The sequence below is a fragment of the Astatotilapia calliptera genome, chromosome 19, assembly GCF_900246225.1.
Source record: "Astatotilapia calliptera chromosome 19, fAstCal1.2, whole genome shotgun sequence".
Lineage (NCBI taxonomy): Eukaryota > Metazoa > Chordata > Actinopteri > Cichliformes > Cichlidae > Astatotilapia > Astatotilapia calliptera.
The window spans coordinates 15,899,076-15,924,107 of record NC_039320.1 but is presented as its reverse complement, the minus strand read 5'-3'; the positions used below and the strand labels follow the sequence as shown (position 1 = coordinate 15,924,107).

At 39.6% G+C, this 25,032-nt stretch overlaps 1 protein-coding gene across 1 annotated transcript in view; it reads left to right on the top strand.

Moving 5' to 3' along the window:
* Positions 1 to 25,032, top strand: part of sos2 (son of sevenless homolog 2 (Drosophila)) — a 40,711-nt gene that overhangs the window by 1,960 nt on the left and 13,719 nt on the right. The window contains exons 2-7 of the mRNA XM_026151483.1: positions 15,056 to 15,181; positions 15,432 to 15,563; positions 15,692 to 15,856; positions 15,945 to 16,148; positions 19,035 to 19,178; positions 20,412 to 20,522. Coding sequence (XP_026007268.1) covers positions 15,056 to 15,181; positions 15,432 to 15,563; positions 15,692 to 15,856; positions 15,945 to 16,148; positions 19,035 to 19,178; positions 20,412 to 20,522 — 882 coding nt within the window. The remainder of the gene's footprint in view (positions 1 to 15,055; positions 15,182 to 15,431; positions 15,564 to 15,691; positions 15,857 to 15,944; positions 16,149 to 19,034; positions 19,179 to 20,411; positions 20,523 to 25,032) is intronic.

Here is a 25,032-nt window from a genome sequence, read left to right as displayed (position 1 = left end):
CTGATGTGGCTGGAGAGTCCCAAGAAAGCCTGTGTTACAGTTCAAAATAGAAACTAGATTCTTCTTCTTCTTCTTCCACTATAAGAAATACACTGGCCAAACAGGCAAACTGTGCTGCATCAGAATGGAAAATGGCATTGCTTATTTAGGTGACCTTTAGAGACTTGTGGTTCACCTAACCTGCTATTCATTATTGGTGTTTGAGTGCTTTGGTTCCAAGTTAAAACTAAGCCCCTTACACAAAACAGACGCACTGAAAAATGAAATTTAACATTGATAGAAATACTGAAATAATTCCTTTCTTAAAATAAATATCAACAACAAGCCATTTGTCAAGGTTGAAAGATGGTTTTGTGCTTAACTTTATCACTGGTCGTGTTATAAAGTTTTTTTTATTTTTTTTTATTTTTTTTTTACGTGCTTTCAGTATCTGACAGAAAAGCCTTGAACCTGTATTTAATGTGCTTTTTGTTGGGACATGTTTTAGTTTTAGCAGCACTGTGGCTATAGAGGTTACTGTCTGTGGATTTAGCTGTGTAGCAACATCATGCTTATAAATAACGCTGCCCTGTTCTTGTCAGTGATCAGTATTGCAGAAATGGTGTGATGAATCAGGTGAAACTGAGAAAGCAGGTGGTCTGTCGCGATGCCACAGTGTCATTGTCTCAACTTGCTGCACAACTGCCAGAGGGAGAGCCTGTCAGAGATTGACGCAAGAGAAGTTTGTTATGGTTTTGACTGACTGTGACTCGCTGTTTTTTTTTTTTTTTTTTTTTTTTTTTTTTTAAACAGCTGTCCAGGAGCTGTGGTGGATGACTCCATCCTCTAGAATGAAATAAATAAAGAAAACTTGTAAAGGCCAGATCAGGGACGTAAGTTTGTTATCAAGCAGGGAGCTAGTTCTGAGATGTGTCACCAGGTGGTGGTTGGTTTTGGATATATGTAGATCATAAATGAGATGGATGGATTTACTGAGGCTTAACAAATAACCATGACATCACATTATTGGATTTAAGGCTAGAGCTGCATGATTTTGGCCAAAATTATTGTCAAGATTATTTGTCGTGCCCTGCCACTAGGGATGGGTACCGGTGTCATGATGGCACCGGTTCTGACATAAACGGTAGTAACCAGACCGAAAAGCAGCGCACATTTCGGTGCTTTATTTCGGTGCTTTTTTTTCCTGAGCTGTGATACACTTCTAGCCAATAATTTTACGTTTCCGAGGATAGTAGGCGGGTCCAGGTACGTGCGTTCTTTTAGAGCAGAGCTACAGATTAAATATGCCCAAGGCGAAGTGGTCAAAAGTCTGGCTGTACTTCACAGCAAAATATGCAAACTCAGCAGCCTGCAACAAGTGCTTTAAGCTGATACTGTGATACTGTCAAAGGAGGTAACACCTCAAATCCGATGAAACACCTGGCGATGCATAGCGTTTTTTTTTTTAAAAGCCCAGAAATGCGCCGTATGATAGCTTGCTGCGAGACCTCACACCGAGCACATCTACTGTGCGTGGGTTGCCTGTTATCGGACCCGGAGTTAGCAATATCCCCCAAAAACACGAAGAGGAGAGTCCTGGCCCCTAGCCCTGTCAGTGTAGCAGAAATGATGACGGATGATGATGGCAGCAGCAGCCGTTCTTCTCTGCGTGAGTAGCTTCATGTTGTTCGTGTGTAATTTACGTTTAGTAGGCTAACCACGTTATTACATTAATGCATGTAAGGTGAACTAGCAAACATCATCATAGCTACATGCGGCTGTCTTCTTGTTTGATGGCAGATGCTCCCTTCACCCTGGCCAAAATGGCTAAAATGACCAAAGAAAAAGTGGAAAACAGTTACACATGAGTGATACCATATATGCCCCATAGCTGCAGAAAAGGCTAACATTGTTATCTTTTTACAAAAAACCAGCTGAACATGAGAGGTTTTTGGACCAATTTTGTGTTCTCCAGTCTTTAAGCACCGGTTTGAGGACCGTTTGAGCACCGGCACCGTTTCAAAAGTACCGATTTGGCATCGGTATCGGATAAAACCTAAACGATACCCATCCCTACCTGCCACACATTGGCGACCTACCCAAGGTGTACCCCACCTCTTGCCCTACGATAGGCTCCAACACTCCCACGACCTTGCATTCGATAAGTGGAAGAAAATTGATGGGTGAATTGAGTTATTTGTCACGATTATTTAAGTGACAAAAATGTTTTTGTTAACACAACCCTTTTTCCAGTTTTAAACATAAAACTAGTCCTCCGTATTTACCTGAATTCTTTGGTATTGGCACTCTGGAAAAGTAACTGTGTGTCATAACGCATCTTTTGTCCAACTTTTATCTTGATGGACATGCTGACACGCTGCACAGACTCACCGTTGTGGATATGTGAGTTCATAGATGATGCACGTTAGCAACCGTTGCATTGTTTTTCTTGGTTGCCGTTATACTTCAGATTGTGGTGTGTTTTTCAGGTGGTTGAGTAAATTATTTGTGTTTCTTTGTGGTGGGAACACATCTCTGTAGTACTCTTTGCATGTGATTTGTTCTCTGTTTACATCACTTGCCCTAGGGGGTGATGGGCAGGGATAGCTCAGTAGGTAGAGTGGTGGCCCCATGATCGGAAGGTCGGGGGTTCGATTCCCCTGAACAGCTACCCTGAGGTACCCCTGAGCAAGGTACCGTCCCTACACACTGCTCCCCGGGCGCCCAGTGGCTGCCCACTGCTTCACTGAGTGAATGGGTTAAATGCAGAGAGGGATTTTCCCCACGGGGACCAATAAAGTACACTTTCTTCTTCTTTCTTCTTTTCTAAATTCTATTTCCAAACAACAAATGCTGCTGTGCTTCTAGAGACTAGCCTTTCGCCTTCTGTTGTGCCAGAAATTTTCTAGACATCTGTCTTTTAATGTAGTCTTATCACAGCTGTGATTGGCGCCAGGCAGTGCTTTAGGGAGCGTTTGATTTGGTGGAGCTTGCATTTTCAAAATCAGTGGAACGTGTTTATTTGATCGTGGGTAGCCAAAATCTTGAGCGAGATTAAAAATCTATTAATTTTGCAGCTAAATTTTTGCATGGTGTAATCTGTTAGTTTTCTGACAAAAAATGAATCACTTGCAAAGAATAAATGCAGAAATACTGTCAAATGTGAAGATGTGCTATTCTTGTCTTTTCTCTTTATTTTTTATATAATGTTGTTTTTATGCTGTAGGGTGGGTAGAAAAGCTGATTTGAAGACATCATGTTGGAAGATTTGTGCATCAAATGATGAACTAAAAACAGTAATTGTTAGTTGCAATGCACAGTTCTCAGGAAGTCTTTAATTTGATGTAAGTTTAATTGCATGTCTGTAAGAATTAAGTACTTGGTTGCTTTGCTGTGAAGCAGTTGAAGTATATACACATATATAAAATGCAACAGTTCAAATCCTGCTTTCGTCTGTCATTTATGCTCATTTTATATTATAAATGAATATTTCACCATGACACAAGTGCAGTGTTTGTCTCCAGGTTAAGGTTGGACAATAACTGGTTTTAAAAACCTTATCTGTATATTTCCAAAAGATTAACAGGATTAGAGAATAGAATTAAGTTTCGTTTTGCATTGGGTTGCTTCCATAAAACGGTGCTTGCAGCGGTTGCAGCTCTCTTGTTACTGTGCTCACCAATAACCTTTCGTTTTCCATTGATCTTTCTATTTTATTAAAAATCCTTACGAGATCGCTCTCATTGCTTTTGCATATATTACTGAGACTTAAGTCATGTATTGCCATGAACCCTAAACCTGTTGATTCATATTGCTGCATCTACATATCCTGGCTGGCGATTATATGGCTCATGCTTGGTGCAATGCACGATCTCTATCTCACCCTGACATGCTGGTGTTAATAATAACTGTGCATTCCCCAGGTCTGCTGTTTCATTGGCATTGAGAAATGGGCCAGAGGTTTGCTGGGTACAGTTTCATTCCATTGCCTTGTTGAGTTAGAGCAGCCTGGTGCAGTTGAGTTCACAGGCCAGCATTTTAAACCGTGATTGGTCAGGTTACAAGCCTGCTTTATGTTTGTGTGTGTTGCCTTTTTTAATAGTCTCAGCATGAGCAGTCGGTTAAATTCTGAAAGGGTGACTTCACTTGGGGCCCAAGCTGAGAGAGTTGTTTTATTTTAGTCACATGGTTTTGTTGCCTTTTTTACTCAGACTAGACAGAGCTCTTGTCATTTCACCATCAGAGATTTATTGCGAGACTCTACTGCAGCGCTCGATTCCAGCCAGTCATCAAAACTGCGTCTTCCATTTAAGTGCTGCATTTTATACATTGACAGCTCAAATCAAATGGTTTTAATTGAAAGTGATAAAGAGCCAGGAAGTAGTACAAAACCCCCACAGTTTTGTGTTCATCTTCTGTAACCACAGGTTCTGTGAAATCAGTAAACGGGTGGTTGAAAGAAAGTCCTCCTGTGTTTCCCACGATCACATGAGATCTTATTTATTTATTTATTTATTTTTGTTTATATGGTGAGATAAATTTCTGTAAATGTAGATTAAAGTAACCCGCTGTTGAAAAAAGAAAGATTTACAGAAAAAATATACATTTTAGTAGCGTGTAAATAATAATGTCCGTGTTAACATATAATTTATTGTCTTGAAGTAAAAAGTGCTTATCAGGAAAAAAAATGGATAAACATTTATACCAAATAATAAGAGCTCAACTCCAGCTTCTCTGTGCCACGCTGCATAAAGAACCGACTCTGCGACCTTAAATGACTGCTAAATGCTATGCCTAACAGCCACTTTATTAGTTACACCTTGCTATTTCTGGATTGGACCCCCTTTTTGCTCTTTAGAGAAGTCTTTGCTTAATCTATGCCATGAAAACTAAGTACAAAGAGATTTTTTGTCGATGTTGACGTGATGGGATCACACAGTTGCTGCAGATTCATCAGCTGCACATCCATGATGTGAATCTCCTGTTTCACTACATCCCAAAGGATTGGATCGAGATCTGGTGAGTGTTGAGGACATTTGAGTACAGTGAACTCATTATCATGTTCAGAAGACAGATTGAGATGATTTGAGCTTTGTGCTGGAAGCAGCCTGTAGAAGTTGGGCGCACTGTAGTCATAAAAGGATGGACATGATCAGCAACAATACTCAGATGGGCTGTGTTTTGTTGATGACTTTTGGCCCGAAATATGCAAAGGAAATCCCCCACATCATTACACCTCCCACCTGAGCTCTTTGATACAAGGCAGTAACAAAGAGCTCAGGTTGATCTATGATTTTTATGTTGTTCACTCCAAATTGTAACCCTACCTCATCAGACCAGGCAATCTTTTTCTAATCTTTTGTTATCCAATATTGGTTGTCATCTACAGTGCATTTACTGCAAGGTTGTGCATTCAGAGATGTTCTTCTGCATTTGTAGTTTTACTGTTTTGTTCTTATCAGCTTAAAGCAGTGTGGTTACTGCAGCTCACTCGATATTTATGTATTTATTTTTTTTAATCCGAAGTATAGTTGTGTGGGAAAATCCTGGCAGAGCAGAAGTATGTGAAATAGTCAGACCAGCCAGTCTGGCACCAACATTGAGAGCCACTTACAGTCACCCTTCTTCACCACTCTGTTTGAACTTCAGTGAGTCGCTGTGTCCAAATCTACATGCCTAAATGCCCCGAGTTGCTGCCGTGGGATTGGCCAATTAAATATTTCATGCCTTTATTACCAGGTTGAATCTAGACAGGGAGAGAAAATGATGAGAAAAGAGAAGAGGGTGATATAATTGCGCAAAGTTCCTGGGCTGGACTTGAAACTATGTATACTTGGTCATGTGCAAGGACAAAGGTTGAAAATAAACCAGGCCCAAAGAATAGCTGCAGTATTCATATAATAATCTTACTATAATCACTGTAGTGAATGTATGTCTGTATGTACCCCATCTCCTTAATTGGCGGGCCAGTCTCGATGAAATTTTCACCTCCCAGCAGTTAAACAGCAAAAGGTCATGATTATCAAAATTTGTATTTGCATATATTACTTATTATTATTTGCTAGAAATTATAATAATTGGTGGTCTTTTTTTGTCTTGATTTGAATATTTTTGTGGCAGCGTTACTTTAAGAAGTTTTTAAAAGGCATTTCCAGGTAATTCTAAAAAACCTCCAAAACATTTGGTCACATGATTAGTTACAGCACTAGTACTTAGTAATGATTAGTAGTCGTCGTGGTTACTGGACAGGATATGAATGTCTGTCTGTGTGAACTTGGCTGTTTCTGTTGATTGCAGTAATCCTGTCAAAGTGCAAATGGTAAACATATGTGAGGAGGACACAATGTGCAGGAGTGAGTTGCTGCACCTCCAGGATGAGCCTATGTGATGACAGCAGGATGTTTCTGGTAACAGGTTGCGTTTCCTGTACACCAGGCTCAGGCCTACCACAGAAAAAGATGTTGCTGGTTAAAACAGAGGTTCCCCGCCCTTCCCACAATATTAAATCAGGGCTTTGAACATCAGCTTGTCCTCACACAGGGTTCAGTCAGGATGGGTGGATGCAGGCAGGCGGCCAGGGTCACTGGGTCACACAAGCCTGGCGTCAAGTCATGGCCACGTGCAGTTCGCCTCATGTCCACCACCTATTGTCTTTTATTATCTGAATGTGAGCAGGGATAGGGGACGTGTGTGTATATATGTGCTTGCTTTTTAGCATCGTAGTGGAAGTTGTATCTGTTTATGTCTCAGATCTGTGCGTCTTTTGTGTCTGTGTATTTTTAATGCGTTTGCGTGTGCCTGTTGTCTCAGAGTTGATCTCTGCCTCATGGTTCCCCAGACAGTCTGGTTGTAATGCAGATGATGTCATGGCATGAATCACAAACAGTGACACATGCTCGGGTATAATAACAAGCCCCACTCCCACCTCTTCTACACACACACACACACACACACACACACACACACACACACACACACACACACACACACACACACACATATATTACCTGCAACCTGAGCCTGATGCAGGGCATATATACACAGCTAGGAGAATAATCAATTGAATTAGAAATGTTAACCCTGTATCAACACCCTCCTGCCTCTATTATTACCTCCAACCTTTCTGTTCTCCTATTGTGAAGACACACAGCACCTGATCACACTACAACTGAGTTGTAACCAAGATGATGAAACTTGATGCAAGCAGATTTTGTGTACCACTGACCTGCATCTGTTTTTGCCTTTTGCATCCACTGCACTCTGATGTGCAGAACAGATTTTCTATTATTGGAGACAAGTGGATGAAACAGAAACAGGATTATTCAGCTGATGATTTGATGCTTTTAGTTATTCAGTTGTCATTGCATCTATTAAATGAAAGAAACAATAATAGAGTTTCTTATTAGCTCATTGGTACAATATAATTCCTGTATAAAAAGAAATAGTTTACATTTAAAAGAAAAGAAGAGTGATCTTTTCTTGCTCATATCATCGCATCTAGTAATGCAAAAATAAATAAGTGGCTTGGGTTTGGACTAAACAAAGCCCTTGTCGACCTCACTTAAGCTTTACCAGGTTTTTTTGTAGACAGGGTTTTCCCGAGTTTATTATAAGACTGGCTGAACACTGCAAGTCATGTAGACATGCAATGGGGATTTTTTTTCAAAAAATTTATTTTTGAGACCAACGTTGCAAATATTCCATTGCATAATGTACCTCATTAGCATATTGTTCCTGTTTTAATGCATAAAAATGCTTAAAAAAAACAATTACAATTTTTAATAGCTAATATCCAACCATGAAGCTGAGATAGGCTCCAGTACCTCCTGCGACCCTGAAAAGGATAAGCGGAAGTGGATGGATGGATAATATCCAACCAGTTTTTGTTTTTTTTTTTCCTTTGATTACATCTCAATCAGGAGTGTCAAACCCAGTCTTTAAACCCTTAATATTTGTCACACTCTTAATGTTTGGACATCGTCTGCTATGGCTGTTCGATATAACGATATATATATATCGCATGACGATATAAAAACGTCTATCGTTTCATTTTATGCTATAGTTTGTTTTGTGGTGTCGCAAAATAAACTGTTTACAGCAATATTTTTTCATCCTTTTGATGGTCACTGTAGTGGCTATATTAATTTCTTCTTTCTCGCTTTCTCTTACCGGTATATTTAATATAACCACACTATGGACTGACAAGCACCTGTTTTTATGCGTTGTGGTTAGCAACAACGACGGTAACACCATCGCGTGTCCGCTTGTTTATGTTTCACATTAGGGCTGCCACGATTTGTCGACTAGTCACGATTACGTCGATTATCAAAATCGTCGACGACTGATTTAATAGTCGACGCGTCGTTTGAAGCTTTGTAAGATCACAAAAGACGCAGGAATAAGTGGCAGGATTTAAGAGTGTAATAACGGACTGAAACAGAAGATGGCAGCATTGCATGTACAAGGATGTCAGCTACCGTTAAACCCCGAAGAAGAAGAAGAAGAAGCAGCTGTGTCCCAGAATTCATAGCGCGGCCCAGCGCAGTTTCCAACAATGGCGGTAGCTAGTTAGTTTTAATGTTACTCTTATTATTCTTTCTGGGTCACAAAATAAACGTTTAACATATTTTCAGGCGAGAATGTAGCCGTGTAAACCTCAAATATCTGCTCAGTTTATCAGGACACCACATATTTTCAAAAGCGCTCCGACGTTGTCGGAGACATCTGTTACCCACTAGCTCGTTAGCGAGCCGGGGGCTAGGTCACTAGCGCCATGAGAACACCGGACTCCCGCAAATCGTTTTCAAACCCACCACCGTCTTTCGCTACTCAGGTTAAATATATATGAGTCACTTAGATAACTTAAAATGTTATTGTTTGGCTTTTTTTTTTTAGTATTTTATTTGTTCCTGAGTAAATCAGTTTGTCTGAGATTAAAGTTATAGCTTTTACACAGCTGAATAAACGTCAAGCAGACAGCTGATTATCAGAAGTGTGAGATGCTCCAGAATATACTCCAGTGTCCTGTTATATTTTAGATAGCAAGGAGTTTATTAAACTTCACCGAAACAATCTGCAAATTTCATTAAAATTTAATAAACTATCATCTTGTCTTTATTTTTAGTTAGCACAGACCTTAAACACTTAAAGCTGTAAGCTAATGATAGTTATATAAGAGCAGATGCTGCTGGTGCAATAAGCTGTAGTTTTACGTCCAATGGATGATGATCTGATTAGTCGACTAATCGCAAAAATAATCGGTGACTAGTCGACTATCAAAATAATCGTTTGTGGCAGCCCTATTTCACATAAACCTTTCACAATAAAGCTCAAGATCCTGTTGAGACTTTTCAAAATAAACTGAATCACGTGAAAGAGCAGATTATTTACGGATGAGAATTAAAAAAGAGCCGCCAGGTGCTTAAAAATAAACCTTAGATTCAAACGTTAGAACAGGCTTTTCCCCGCAGCACGCGTGTAATAAATACTCACAAAGAAAATGGCGGCCTTTACAACTTATGTCTAAATATGTATAGTTTCATGCATCGGTTAAAACACTCGACTCCAGGTACACTACGCACAGCTGGAAACACTTCACGCAAGACGAGCTGCCCGAGATTCACAGAATTTACAGAAAATGTTACATTTTTGTGATTTTATATCGTTATCGGGATATGAAATTTTGTTCATATCGCACAGCCCTATTGTGTGCAGAGAAAATAAAGTTTTGAAATATATTGTATTATTTAATTTTGTTTAGTCAGTTACGTCAGCTACTGACCACATAGTTTTCTCAGGGAGTAAATAAAGGAAATCTGTTTCTAAGCATCTTAATTATAAAACAAAGTTTTTGTTAATACACATAAAATGTCTTTTTCTTTTTTTCTTTTTCTTTTTTTTAATGATTGCAGAACAATTTTGAAACATTCCTATAGTAAATGGCGTGAAAAAAACAGGAAGGTTTCTGTAATTTAATTGTTTATCTATTACTATGGGGTAATATGAATGGGAATGTTGGAGGTGTTAATCAGTAGGAAAAGCAGTTAAACTCGTAAAAATACACTTAAGTCCAAAATTTATGCCCTCTTTCACATTTCCAAAGCTGTCCAGTCGGCTGAAATAAAGTCTTTCGTGGGCAGATTTTGGCCCCTGGTCCTTTATGTTTGACACCAATAGTCTAAATCATTTATTCCTGCATATAAACACAGTTAAATATAATTTCACGCACATACTGGCAATAATCGCTCCTCCCTCCTCGGTAGAACTTCACATACACAGCTTTCTTGTTTCTCTGTGTCGCCACACAATTAATGATTACTGTTAAAGTAGCTTTGCATTAATCCTATGTAACATTAAATTGAACCAACCCCACCCAACTGCAGCCTCCAGGTTTGAATACTTTTCTGGTGGAAACCCTGTCAAATGATTGTTGGACAACATTTTCGCTAACTTATGTGCTAGTTCTCCTCATCAAACCAGTCAGTCTGTGTTTAAAATTCCTGGCAGGCATGTAGACACTGAGTGGGTTTTGTGTGCCTCTGAATCCCTCTCCTTTTGGACCAGCCTGTCCAGTCTGTGTGTAGCATGAACCTGCTGCTGCTGCTGCTGCCTCCTTGTACATGCACATTAATATCTCTCAGCCTACTGCTATGAGCTGCTCTCCCTGGAGGCTTTGTTCTGTGCGGGTGGAGAGCGAGCAGAAGGGGGGGTTGGAAGAGAGAAAGTGAGAGTGAGTGAGCACTGGGACTTCCTGTACTCTAGCTTTTCCCCTCCTAATGGAGCTGACCCATGAAACTGAACACCTTAACATGGCATAGGAGTGTGTGCATGAAGCTTTACATATGGTCGAGGTGCTTTTAATTTCATTGTCTTTGCCTACATGTAGCAGTTGGGTGTAAACTACCAATCTAATTAACTGTTTCTATTGACTGATTTTTATTAATGATGAACCAGACTCCTCTCAGAAAGGCCAAGAATGTTTTTCTACAGCATGGCTCACCTTTGGGTCTCAATTAAATCATTTTTAATTTGGAAACTATCTAGTAAGCTTGTACCCTACTTTAAATTTTAAAGAAACATTAAGACCACTGAAAGTTGGTAGCACTTTAGCATCAAGAGGGAAAAGGATGGTACTGAGACTTCCTATGATGGCTTACAGATGGTGGAATTGACAAAAAGACAGGAGGCAGAGCTGAAAGTGACAGAGCTCAAGATGTTAAGCTTTTTATTGTGAGTGACCAGGAGGGTCAAGATTAGAAATGAGTTGATCAGAGAGATAGCTCAGGGTGAGTGTTTTGGAGACAAAGGAGCTTGGTAGTGTCCAAAGGAAGAATATTGAAAGACAAAGGATGTAAAAGATGAAGCTCATTGACAGGCAGAAGAGAGGAAGACCACAGAGAAGATTCATGGATGTGGTGAAGGAAGACATGCTGGGGGTTGGTGTGACAGACGAGGAGGCTACGGATAGGTTGAGATGGAGGCAGACCCCTTAAGGGAGCAACTGTTGATTTCCTTACAATATGATGTTCTTCTAAGAACTCCTGGCATTTATGTGGGTGATTTGCCACCCACCTAAACATTGTTGATAACTTTTTCTTTGTTGGCCATGAGCTGCAACATCACCACCACCCAACTCATACTGTGAGGGTGAATATTTGGTATTTTTTGCTTGATAAATGGCACAAAAATTATGACAGGTATTATTAAAAAGATAATGCATTGCTTGCACTAGCTTTTCAGCCTTTGAAATATTGGGTATATATATAAGAATTCATAATGTTGACTAATCTTTTAGTTTTGCATCTAAAGTAGGGTTGCTAGATTATTACAGCTGCAGTACTTTAACACAATTACCCCAATACTGTAGAGGATTTAAGCCATATTTTTATTTGGTATAGCTCCTTGAGCTTTAATTATAGAGGGTTATTATGGATAGGCCAAGACAGAAGAAGGGGAAAAAGATGTGCTGAAAGGCAAAACAGAATGCGCCACAATAATCTCTTTATGTCGAGCGTCTTGCTTTAATATTTGCTGGAAGCCAAATCTGACATTGAAATTAAAATTAGAATAATTGCACAGCCCTAGTCTGAAGCATGTTTTGTGTACACCTTTTGTGGTGCTTCTCAGATTAAACAGTTGATTTTCCTACCCTGAGAATTTCTCTGCGTCGCAGATTCTCTGAGTTGAGCTGAATGCATTTCAAATTCAGGAGTTCCCCAGCCATTTTTCCACTCGATTACTTTCACTTTGCTTGCGTTTACTTCGATGTACGCCGCCAACTATATTAGACCTTGTTACATCCACTACCCATTAGGATCAAGTTGCAACAGTACTGTGAATAATACACTGAGCCACAGTCATACCTGCACATGCCACCGCTCTGTCAGTCCTCTCGTCAGATGTCCTTGTTGAAAACAGATTCACTTGGTGTCATTTCAGTGTAGATTTAGCATATAGCAACATTGTAAGAAAATAACTGACATACCTGCAGCTATTGAAAAATAAATTTATTGTGTTGTGAAAGAGGAAACGCAAACACACTGAACTTTTATGTATTTTTATTTCTTATGTTTTGTAGAAAATTGACCGTTAATTGAAATTAGTTAGTAACCCTACTGAATTTTACACTGAACTCCTTTTTGTATTGTACTGCGGGTGTATGCAGCAGTTTATTTGATTACGCCTTAACCTCTGTTCCAGTTCTGTGCATTGTCTTTGAATTATTATGTTTTTATTCAAATAGCATTCAGTTTCATGTCTTTTTCTTACAATGTTTCCCATCCCGACATTGTTGGAGATAGCCGACACTTGTTGGATGTGGGCCTCTCTGAAACGGGCCAACTATTCTGTGAATGGAGTCAGGGGAAACCCCCGTAGTTTCAGTGTGGTGACTCACAGCTCCTGGTGTCCTGTGGAATTTGGTCAAATGCCTATTTGTGGTTAAAAAGGATCTATCTCATAACGTACTTCTGCTTTGATATGTATTTTTTTTTCCCGAGTAGAGCCTATATGTGTGGGATATTTTTAACTGTTAGGTCTTGTGAGTGTGCATCAAAACAGAAATGATGTACAGAAACCTCAATGAGACCAAGCTGTAGCTTCAGACTTTCCAGCTCCATTCGTTTTGAAAAGCATCTGAATTCAGTTAATCAGAATGTAAACTAAAAGGAGGGCTGAGAAAGGGGTCTTTTATAATCCCCTAGAGACACTTCTGTACTCTTCTATTCTCTGATCATTTTTCTATCCCAAATAAATGAAGTCAAACTTGAGACGGGGGACATCCTGCTTTTGCTGAGTCTCTGTTAAGTCACAGAAGAGGAATGCATGAAGCGCGATCTGCATCGACCTTTTAACGGTCCTCTCACATTCCTTAATCCGGGGGCAAAGTTTTGTCATCATAACTCATCACTTTTACTATATGCCAGGGTAATTCCATCACTAGCATGTGAACAGGCTTTGTAAGAAACCAGGTTCATTTTCTATCCACCTCTCTGCTCGTGTTTTCTGCCACAACTTTTTTTTTTTTTTTTCTGCCACAACTTTTTTTTTTTTTCTCCTTCTCCTCCAAGACTACTTTGGATACTATAATAGTATCTCAACTGACAGCATTCCTGTGAGAGGGCACGGCCCAAATGACGGCAACTTTTGGGTAGCTGGAGGGTATTTTGGGGGCGGTGGTGTTACTCTCTTTCCATTAGTAGACCTGATGCAGCCACACCTTCTTTGTTGTCAGCATGTAAAATCACACCTTCTGTCAGGCTGGTTGCACCCTCAGGAGTCCCGCTGCAGAGCAAACCTGGGTGAATTGATATATCTGCAGAAAAGAGCTCTAAATCCTTTTCAGTTGAGATGATACTTGTTTAAAAGACTTATTGTCTTGCAGTTAATTTTGTGGAGAAGTATTCGTGTGTTCGATTGCTGATTCCTGATTTTATTTTATTTTTTTATAGGAAACTTATGAATCTTACTTGTTGATTTGTGTGCCATAGCCTAATCGCTTGTATGTCTTTTAGATTTGTTTCCAACCTTAAAAGCAGTCATTTTTACTTGTTTTTCAGTGTATAGATACATAATAGCTGGAGTTGAATATTTAAGACTTCATTGTAAATATTTAGTCATGATTATTCTCTGGGAATGGCTAATGCAGAATTATATGGATCTGTAGAGGACTGCAGGCACAATCACATTCCTCAGAGTTGTAATGTTTTTTGCCAGGTGCCATCTACACACCTCCTCTCCTGCTATGATGTCACTCTATCATCTGCTGTGCATGAGCTCATAGTCATCAGTGGTTTTATAGGGTCGACAGAGTTGGCTAGTTTCCCGTAAATGTAGGTACAAAACTAAATTTAGAGAAAGTATAGTTTTTAAGTATAGTAAGTATGAGTTTAGACATGCATTTGTCTGAGCTCCCTTGGAAGCAGCAAAAAGAGTGTTTCATTAAAACTTGCATTAGGTAACTTTTTCAGTATATTAAATGCTTTTTGTTGCCAGTTACTTAAGTGAGATGTTTCCTGATACTAAAGTTGTGTCTCATTTTCTGCAGAAAGTCATATGATGATTGTGTTTACGCCTGAGTATCAGTGAGCATCACTGGCTAATCATAGCTTAGTCATTTGTGGGCTTCATGTTTAACTCAGCTGAAGGAAAACAAAACTTATGTGGTTTCACATCAGAAGAAGAAGCTTTGTCCAATTAAATGTACAAGTGAGTTGTAATGTTCAAGTTAGTGTTGAATGAAACTGAGCTAGTAGATTTAGTGTGTGGGCTAAAATCTGAATAAACACCTTGTTAAAAAAAGAAAAAATGTTTATATTCAGCCAGTCATTGTAACTGTAGGCTGATGTAATTGTGCGTGAGGCCAGCTGAGCTGCATCATACCAGATGTTAACATCACTTTGATATATTAAACAGTTGCACTTTACGTCATGTCAACAGTGCCAGAAGCATGTTGGGGTTTTTTTTCTTTTCTTTTCTTTCTGTCCTACTGAATGAAAAATAATATCACTCCACATTATGGTGACTGACAAATTTTTTGCCATATCTGACACTTATTTGTTTTTCCTGTAACTTTCAGGTACAGAAGCAGGTCCACCCAAACCTGACAGCAAAGGAGGATGCCCTCCAGTATATCGAGGAGCTGATCTTGCAGCTTCTCAACATGCTGTGTGTGGCCCAGCCTCGCACTGTGCAAGATGTAGACGTAAGGCCTTTACAATCTCTTGTAGTATTTATTTTCTAAGTAGATATTAATGATGTAAGGAAGAACAATGAAACAGATTGTGAGCTAATTTTCCCACTGGGTGTCCCGGCATTTTCCATTTAGGAAACGTATGATTCAACAGAAGCATTTCAAACACACTTACTTTATTTTAATATAAGTTCATCCTTCTTAATGTTTGTACTCATATTCTTGATGAGGAAAAGTAACATTTCCTCTTCTCTTAAATCAGGAACGCGTCCAGAAAACCTTCCCCCACCCTATAGATAAGTGGGCAATTGCAGATGCCCAGTCAGCCATTGAGAAACGCAGGAGAAGACACCCCTTACTACTTCCTGTGGATAAAATACATCCACTGCTCAAGGTAAGGATGCTTGACAGCTCGCTGTCCTGTTCATCCTCAGCGCTGTCCTCGCTTTTATTTTTCAACCCTTTGAACTTCTGTGTTATAGTTAATGTCTTATTGTGGGTTTTCCTTTTTTCTTTCAACAGGAGGTTTTGGGCTACAAAGTGGACTACCATGTGTCCCTATACATTGTGGCAGTGCTTGAATACATATCAGCAGATATACTGAAACTGGCAGGAAACTATGTTGGCAACATTCGGCACTTTGAAATCACCCAGCAGGACATCAAAGTGTCCATGTGTGCAGACAAAGTGAGAAGCTAAAGTTGTCAAACATGATTAGGAGAGAAGAATTTCTTTTGAATGACACTGACTGGTTGTCACTGCTACCTGTTTCCAGGTGTTGATGGACATGTTTGACCAAGAGGAGGATATTGGGTTGATGTCGCAGTGTGCAGAGGAGCCCTTGTCCTCGGGGGAGCTCACGTATGATGACCTGGTGAGGCTTGAAATCGCAGAGGAGCGGCAGTACCTGAGAGAGCTGGACCTCATTGTCAAAGTGTTCCGCAGACACTTCCTTCACTCCAAAGTTTTCACAAACGAGGTGAGGAACTTGAATTAAAAGAAATACACATGTCAGTATTGCTTATTTCTCAGTTTGACAAAAAAGAATCAGGTTACGACTTATTTAAACATAATGATTGATCTAATCACTGACCAGTGTTTTATAATACAAAGTAAACTGTTCAGTGAACACGATCAAGTCTTATGCTTACAAAATGAGCGGTGGGCAAAGCCAGCTTGGAAAACAGTTAGGTTTTCATCAAAGCTATTTCAGTCTAATCCAACTTAAGATCATCTAAAGATTACAACTAAAACTCTGTAATCGGCTAACTTGTACTCAGCGTCATGAAGCAGTGTGAAATACTTTTTATACCTTTCATCATTTTTCTTTTCTACTTTTGTGTTTTTTGGGCTGTCTCTTCTACTAAGGCTTAGTATTGACTATCAATACTGCTTTGCTTACAGTATGACTTTATGTCAAAATGAATGAAGCATCAGAATCTAAAAAAAGTATTGTCATTTCTCAATGCACTGTCCTATAATCGGCAGTCAGTATCAGCATCATACAAGAAACATGTCATTATGTTTGGCCTTAAAAGGTTACAGTTCCTCTTCATCACACAAAGCATGACCCATGCTCTCTGACTCATATATAGTAAACCTACTTTCAGCTGCTCCCTTATTCACAAGGGATCGTCACAGTGGGTTGATTTGGCAGTTTTAATGTTGGATACCCTTCCTGACACAACCCCAAAGGGATTTGTCTCTCCTCCCTCTTACTCAGTAAACAGCCATTAAATAGCAATTCATATCCTTCTTACAGAAGGCTAACCAAAGGAACTTTAGGTTACTTGCGTAACCACAGTTCTCAGAGTAACATGAGTGAGATGTCTTACTGTGGGATGTGCCTCCCTTCACATTTCTCAGAGGAATTTGCCTCAGTATGCCAATTCTGAATGGCTGGTGACCATGTCAGACTGAACCACCAACCCTTAAGTGGCTTGAACTACTATGCAGTCATTACTCAAGGTAAGCACTTATCATATTTCCCCAACAAGAAGGGCTGAGGCGAGCTTACGCATGTTACTCTGAGAACGGAGGTTATGCATGTAACCTAAAGTGGTCATTCTTGGCATTTTCAATGTCTCATTTTAAAGTCTCAAGTTAGCAAGTAGCCCCTTTATCCAAGTGAGGACACAGTGATTTGCACTGCTTGGGATACACTTTAAGGAAAGCTGTTCAGTTTAAACAAAAGGTGAGTGGTGAGGACCAGCTTGATGCTGCACAACTTGAAAACACTGCTCAAAGCTCCTGTCCAAAAAAGCATGCAAAACAAAAACAGGAGACTGCATGTTGAACCTTTTGTTTTTCAGATGTTTTTCAGCTGTCAAGAGGCACAAATGAACCAACAACTCCAGACACAAATGCCAGGTCAGGCTTCAGTGAAGCCCTGGATTGTTCGGGGGTAGACTTAGTGTTTGAAGGGGGTACTGACAGGCTTAGACTGTTAACAATGTCTTCAGAGATATGAACTCAACCTTGTGCGCTTTGATCGTCCCTGATAGCGTAGCCACTGTTCAAGAACAGTCTGATGCAGATCTCCATACACAGTGCCTCTGGGGAGCAGATCTAGGCCCAGATTCAGAGAGATCAGGACATGTTGCCCTCAGAAAAGGGAAATGTCTACTATTCCATGGGATCAGCTCATTGAGGAGTAGAAGCCCCATACAGGAAAAAAAACATACTCCTGCCTATGGACAATTACACTATATTGCAGGTTAAAATGAGCTCTAAAGTCAGAATAGGTGAATTATATCATGCCTGGAGAGCAGCACAAGCTACTTGAGGGTGGGTGGTTTGACTTGACATGGTCTTTTTGATCACAAGCCAATCAACTGAGATAAATGCTTTGAGGAATAGGCAGAGGTGTGAATTACACAGACAATGAAAGCACCAGTATACTTTGCTGTACACTTTTCCACATTGGTTGCTTTGCACGCTGCTGCAACATCATCACATAGTCGCAGATATGATGTAAATGTTGTCTCGCTCTGCGACAGGGGGTAAGCAGTGAGCTTTTTTTTTTTTTTGTTTTTTTTTTAAATGCTCTAAATTCCCTAAAAATAAAAAGGAGGAAATGTATAGGTAAGGGAAGGGATTAAACACTGTTTACAGTTTGAGAAGAACTGAGTGGAAAGTCGAGTTTAATGGGTCGCTGTGGCTTTGCATATTTTGGGTTGGGTAATTTGTGGTATCATTTGGGTGAGGAGGATTCAACTTTGTGAGGCCCAGTGGAATGCAGAACATGCAATTATGTTGAGACAGCTTCTGCTTCTACTTCTGACTGTGTTATGTTTTTGCACTCTGGTCAACTGATTTAGCCTCCTTAAAGAGGTGTGTGTGTGTGTGTGTGTGTGTGTGTGTGTGTGCTCCCCCCCCCCAAATAAAGAGAAGTTGACTGGAAAAGGCAGTGCCGGCAGGGTTACATTACATCACAATCGTTCATGTATTTTCAGGGCTGGCTTGGGTAGATGGCTGTGGCTTTTTGGGTTTTTTTTTTTTGTGTTCTCTTGTAAACAACTCATCTAAGTTTTAAGTGAGAGACAAAAGGAAGGAGGGCGGAAGTGTGGCCTGTTTGTTTTGGTCTGAGATAAAGGTGCTCTAGTGTGACATCCAGTGGATCTTAATGTCATGCATATAATCTTGTAACTCTATCCTTTTTCCCCTCATGTCCATGTGTTAACAAACTGCATAACCTCGTCATGTGGACTCTCTTTCTGTGCCTTGTACCAGCGTAGAAAGACCTTTCACTTATTTGTGGTTTCAGCATTGGAGGATAAAAATCCTTACTCACAGCAGTTTAACATAGCTACTCGTTTCACACCACAACAGTGAAACGGGCACTCATGTTGTCCTGTCGTTGCAGGATGTCGAGGTGGTTTTCAGTAACATCCTAGACATCCACGAGTTGACTGTGAAGCTGCTCGGGTTGATTGAGGACGCTGTTGAGATGACTGCTGATGGCAGCCCTCATCCGTTGGTGGGCAGCTGCTTTGAAGATCTGGCGGAGGTATGAAGTCACTCTGATTTTCAAATCTTAAAACACACAAGTTCACAATATTTGGCCCGCACCAAATATTGTCTGAGCTTTTACTAGTATGGTTGGGAAATACACAATATGCAATAAACTGTACAAAAAACAGTTTTGGTACTTTGTTTTTGTGTTGGGTTGTCATGTGGTTGTTAAAAAAATGTAATGCATGGCTTGAATTTATTAGATTTGTTGGAAATCCGTTCATTCTAAACCAGCATGTCAGCATGAGTGCATCATTCTTGTTTTAGGAAAATATAGAAACAAAAATAATTCTTAGTTTTTGAGAGATTATTTCTCTGACGGATAATTAACAGCAAACTAATCAAGTCAATCTAGGATTTACTGCAGAAAGAGAAAAAGTTTGTAATTAAATTAAGTTTCTTCATTTGATTGCTCAAAAAATTGTCATTATTATCCAAGTCAGAATCATAGACCAACAAATCTAACTAATAAGACAAAATTAGTTTTTATGTTTTATTCGATCACATATTGGGAAAAGCTGAGCGAAAAGCTGTGCTAACGACGTCTTGAAAAGCTACTTTGGCCAGTGGTTATAAAGGTATTTCTCCATATAAATAAAGAAAACGAAGCTTGGTTCCTAGCAAAAACTGCTTTCTCAGGAAAGCAACTTTCAAATCGGTTTCCTGAGAAAGAAACTTTTAAATTGTGTTCTTGAGAAAAGCAACTTGAAAGTTGGTTTACCACAACACTTCTGGTACCCATAGTGTTATGACTAAAGAAAAAAAGGAAAAAGAAAAAAAAAAAAAGACGCCGCACACTAACACAAAAACAACATCCAGCCATTGTAAAATATGATGGAGGTAGAATCAACATTCGGGCTGCTCTGTTACTTTAGGGCTTGTATATCTTGCAGTTGTTGATCAGAATAATGGATTCAAAAGGATATGAGGAATTTCTAAGGAGGACATTAGGACAGCAGTTTAGGAGACTGTTAACGGAAACACACACAAATAAACAACAAAATGGGTGAAAAGAAGGTTAATTACTGAGGATCTTTTCTAAGAACTAAGAACATTCCAATGAAACCCATCTGTTTGTGTAAAAACACTTATTACTGTAAGTCATTACTTGATTAACTACTTTGTGTAACTTGTGGTTATGATGGAGACGGCGCTGATAACTCAGATATGACACCGTCTTTCTGTGATGTTTTTCTTAAGACTTGTATTATTCTGCATGTGTGTGCAGGAGCAGGCCTTCGATCCCTACGAGACTTTGTCTCAAGACATCCTCGGCGGGGAATTTCATTCACATTTCAACAGCTTGATGGCACGACCAACAGTTGGCCTCTACTTCCAGGTAAGAGATTTCATAAGAGTTTGGAAAGGTGACGCTCGGGTCTCTACATTTGTTTGGTTTAAAAACATACTGTCAGATTTATACAACCTCACATCCACAATTCAAAAGATGGGCCCATTGGACTGTTTCATGAAAATATTTGCTCATTTTGAATTTATTGGAAGCCACATGAATCAAAAGCTGGGACGGGTGTGAAAAAGGGACGGAAATGTAATCGGTGCTGAAAAGAAAATTACATTTTGCAACTGGTAACAAGTGAATAAAACGATCGGGTATTTAAAAAATAAATCTGCATTGACAAATCGTGGAACAACTTCAGAACAATGTGCCTCAAAATTTAAAATTTTTAAGTTTCTTTTGGGGGAAAACTTGGATGCTGTCTCTTCCTCACTAAAGCATTAGAAGAGCTTCTGACTTGACATCAGGGCTCAGTTCAAAAGGTGTCATCTCTGATAACATGTGGGGCGCATTAGTGATGATGGATTCGGCAGTTGGCACATCTGGAAAGGGGGCATAAGCCCTAAAAAGTATATACAAGTTTTAGAGCAACGTATGCTTCCGTATAGACATTATCTTTTTCAGGGAAGGCCTTTAATATTTCAGCAATGCCACATGCTAGAGCTACTGTAATGGCATAGCTTCATAGATAAGTCCAGGTGCTGGAATCCTCTACAGGCAGAAATGGGACAACAAGTCAAGCAGCTGCTCTCCTCAGTGCCCAGATGTTTACAGACTGTTGTTAAAAGCAGAGGGGATGCTACACAGTGGTAAACATGTGTAAACATTTTTTTTTAATATTCTACTGTTGGTTTATGAGATTTGCAAATCATTGCATTCTTTTATTTGCCATTTACAAAGCGTCCTAACTTTTTGGAACTTGTGTTACAGTGTGCATTTGACTTTTATTTACTTTGACTTTGTATTATCACTAGGTACGAGAATTAACGGTTACAGCTGTTATAACTGAGAATCAGTTCTTTCTGTCAGTGCCAAAAATAAACTTTACAGACTGAAAAATACTGTAAAATAAAAAAGGGAAAATCTGTATTTTTTTTTTATTTTTTTATATGAAGGTGTAAGTAGGTCATTTTGAGTTTATACCCAGCAAACATTGTTTCATTATTTGTTCCTGTTCTGCTTTGAAGTCAACCTGCATGCCGGGTGGAATTCCTCTTAATATCGCCGAGTGCATGTCATGACATATCCAGCGTCCTGTGTACAGTTTATTCGCTGCTGCTGCATTGTTTTATTTGGACATTCCTCACAAGAATAGCATTGAATTATGCTCAGTGGGGTGCAGTTTGGCAGCCTTTGAAGATTAAATATTTTCTGGTGTTTTCTCAGGCCAAAGCCCAGTGAGGTGGAGTGCTCACATGATGCAGCATCAGAGCTCCAGAGTCACTGTAACACCACTTGCAGAATGAGACTGTTTTCTGTTCTTCTTTTTTAAGCTTTTCAAAACAAGTGTCTAATTTTGTTCTAGTCAAATTTCTGTTTGTTACGAATCATCTACCTTTAGGCTTCATTTGTATCTTGTTGGCAGTGAGGAAACCAAGTCTGGCTGAGTGAGTGCCCTGCAGCCTTGCCTGTACCTCATTTTGAGGCCTCGCTGTGTTTATTCGTGAACCGCTAGACTAACCACAGTTAGAGTGCTGGCACAGTCTTCTGATTATTCACACCTAGTGTTTATTTCCATATACTCATTGTATGAGAGTTCATACAATACAACTGTATTGTATGAATACAGCATTATTTGTGCACCATATTGATAAGACTTTTTTTTTTTTTTTTAAACAAAGAACTGTTTTGTTTCACAAGCTAAAGCAGCAGCACATAACTAAAAAGTGTCTTTGCTTGAGTGTATATATCGATTTATATATGTAAGAACGTATCAGTCAATTAATCAGTTCAGTCAACAGAAAATAGCAATTAAGATTCATAATCTAAGGGGTTCAGTTTCAGCTTCTCCATTAGAAGGAATCTTCTGAAATAGGTTCTCCAGGCTTCTTGAAGAAGCCCTTCTTTGGATGTTGGCTGTCAAGATGATCCCACGCTGTCCAGGCTCTGGGGTTGCAGTGATGGTGTGTTTGGGATCATTCGCATTGCTGAAAAACACAGATCACACTTTCTGGAAAGCATTGTGTGGTGTAGCAAAATCTGATGGTACGTTTCTCTGTCCTGCCCACCTCCATGTGTTTGTTATTCCATCATATTGCCACTTATTTTCAATCCAGTGGCCTCAGTAGAAGCCACCCTTCCTCTGAGACCATTTCTGATGAGGCTTCAGTGAACAGTAGATGAATCTCTCAGGTTCTTTATCAGGTCTTTTTTATTTTTTAATTAATTGTTTTTAAGGACATGACTTTCAGGTAGTGTTCATCTGCTGTAGATAGTGATGTTGACATCATGAGACGACTTCTCTTCTCACCTTACTTGTCCAGTTTCTTCAAAATTTATAATGGCACACTGCCACAGCACTGTTTTCTGCTATTAGCTCTTTGGGAATCACATTGTTATTTGAGCAAAAATACTTTTTTTTTTTTTTTGTCAAACTGTTAGAAACTGGAACAAATGATGTGTTTTTGTGATTGGCTCCTAGTAACAAATTACTTAAAGAATTCTCTGTTATGTGTATACACAACACTCTTTCATCCCTTGAGTTATGAGTTATCCCTTGAGCCTTTTTTGGGCTATTTGAATTATATCTCGGTGTTAAGCAGCTTAACAAAAATAAAAATCCTCTTTTTTTTTTTTAAAAAAAAAAAGAAAAAAAAAAGGTCAGGTACAAGAACTGGACTGAACGCAGGTGAAAATGCAGCCAATGTCCAAAGAAAGACTTTGAGAGACCTTCAGAAATCCTGGAGAACGATTCATAAAGACCCCTTTGGAAGCAAAATTTAAGGAAATGATACATGGCTGTGCCTTTTCGTTAACCCAGCAGCTAAGACATTCAGCTCTTACGGCATCTGATGGAAAGAGATCTTGCAAATCCACTTTGCTCGAGTGCACAATCGGAGATGTGTGTGCGTGCGCACGTGTACATGTATACATGTTGATCATCAGTTGTCCTAACGGGAGATGGTGTAATGGTGTTTCTCCACCAACCAGTTACTCATCTCATCTTCTTTCTACCTTCTTTATCCAGCACGCTCAGTTATGTGGACACCTGGATGAAATGGCACATGTTCCAGTCAAACCTGTGGCAGTGGCCACATTGGTTCTCCTCTTCAGCTTTTGTCTCAAAGCATGTGCTTCATCTTTCTTTTTCCACCCTTCTTGACTTTCTGCCCCTCCTCTCTGTCAGACAGATGCGTCTGTCGAGCACTCAGCCCCTGCACTCTGCAGCGTCTGCTATTGTGGGTAAATTACATCGCCTTTTAAAAATAGAACAGCCAGCTACACTGCAGGACTTTTTTTTTTTTTCTCCTGGTGAAGAGGAGGGTCGGGGGCCAAAAGCAAAAATGATGCATATCCCTTTAGAGATGTATGATAAGTTTAAATTATGATTAGAAATGGAAATCCAGTTTTGTTTTCTTTAAAGACTCTTAAGATCAATAGTCTCACCAAGTTGTCGAATCTTCGCTGAAAGCATCTAGATCAGGGCTAGCATATTATTTATCTGTGAGGTTTCTGTTGTGTATGAAAATGCTTGTTTCACACTGGGTTTGTGATACCTGCATAGCTGCATTGCTTCAGTGGAAAGCAGGATCCTGTGGCATGTAAGCACCTTTTCCAGATTTCTGATGACATCAGATTTACAGAAGAAGTTACAAAATAGTCAGTAAATCATAAAGTCCATTTCTCTCTATTTTATATTTGTGTGATTGCACCCACTCTGGACAGAAATAAGTCAACTACATGCTCATGAATTGGGTGACAAACATGAATATAAATACACGGATTCCTTAGGTTCCCTGTAAGCGTTATATCTCGAAACTGATGAGTCTCAAAACGGTGACAAAAAGCACGTGTACACTTTGTGAATCTGCAGGATGCTGACGTATCAATAACATGATCTAAACTTGGATCATTGTTTCCTTGCTGTCCATCTGGGTGCATCAGGCAGCTGATGCCTTTCTCTAATGCACACGATCCCCCTTCCCCCAGACTTCTTCCCTGCATGCAGAGACTGTGGTCGCTGCAGAGGAGTCTGAGTACGAGCGTATTGATTCTGATTCGGCTATCTGGGGAACAGGAGCTTTAAAAGGATACTGTGACACCCCTCCCTTTCTGGTTACCTCTGCCTTACTTGATCAACTGCTTCTTGCTCCCCCTGGTCCCCCTGTACCCTCTCATTTGGGCTGATTTTACATTAACAGACTGGGATGTACCCATTTTATCTGTCTTTGCTGACCGACTGTACGTTTTGTACAATATTTTTAGTCAGGGCCGACATTTTAGTCTTTTTTTTATTTATGATCAATTTTTGTCATTCATTTATCATTTGAGTTGAATACAACCATACACTTGTACACTGGCTTATCCTGGAGGCATGAAAGGCGAGCTTTAG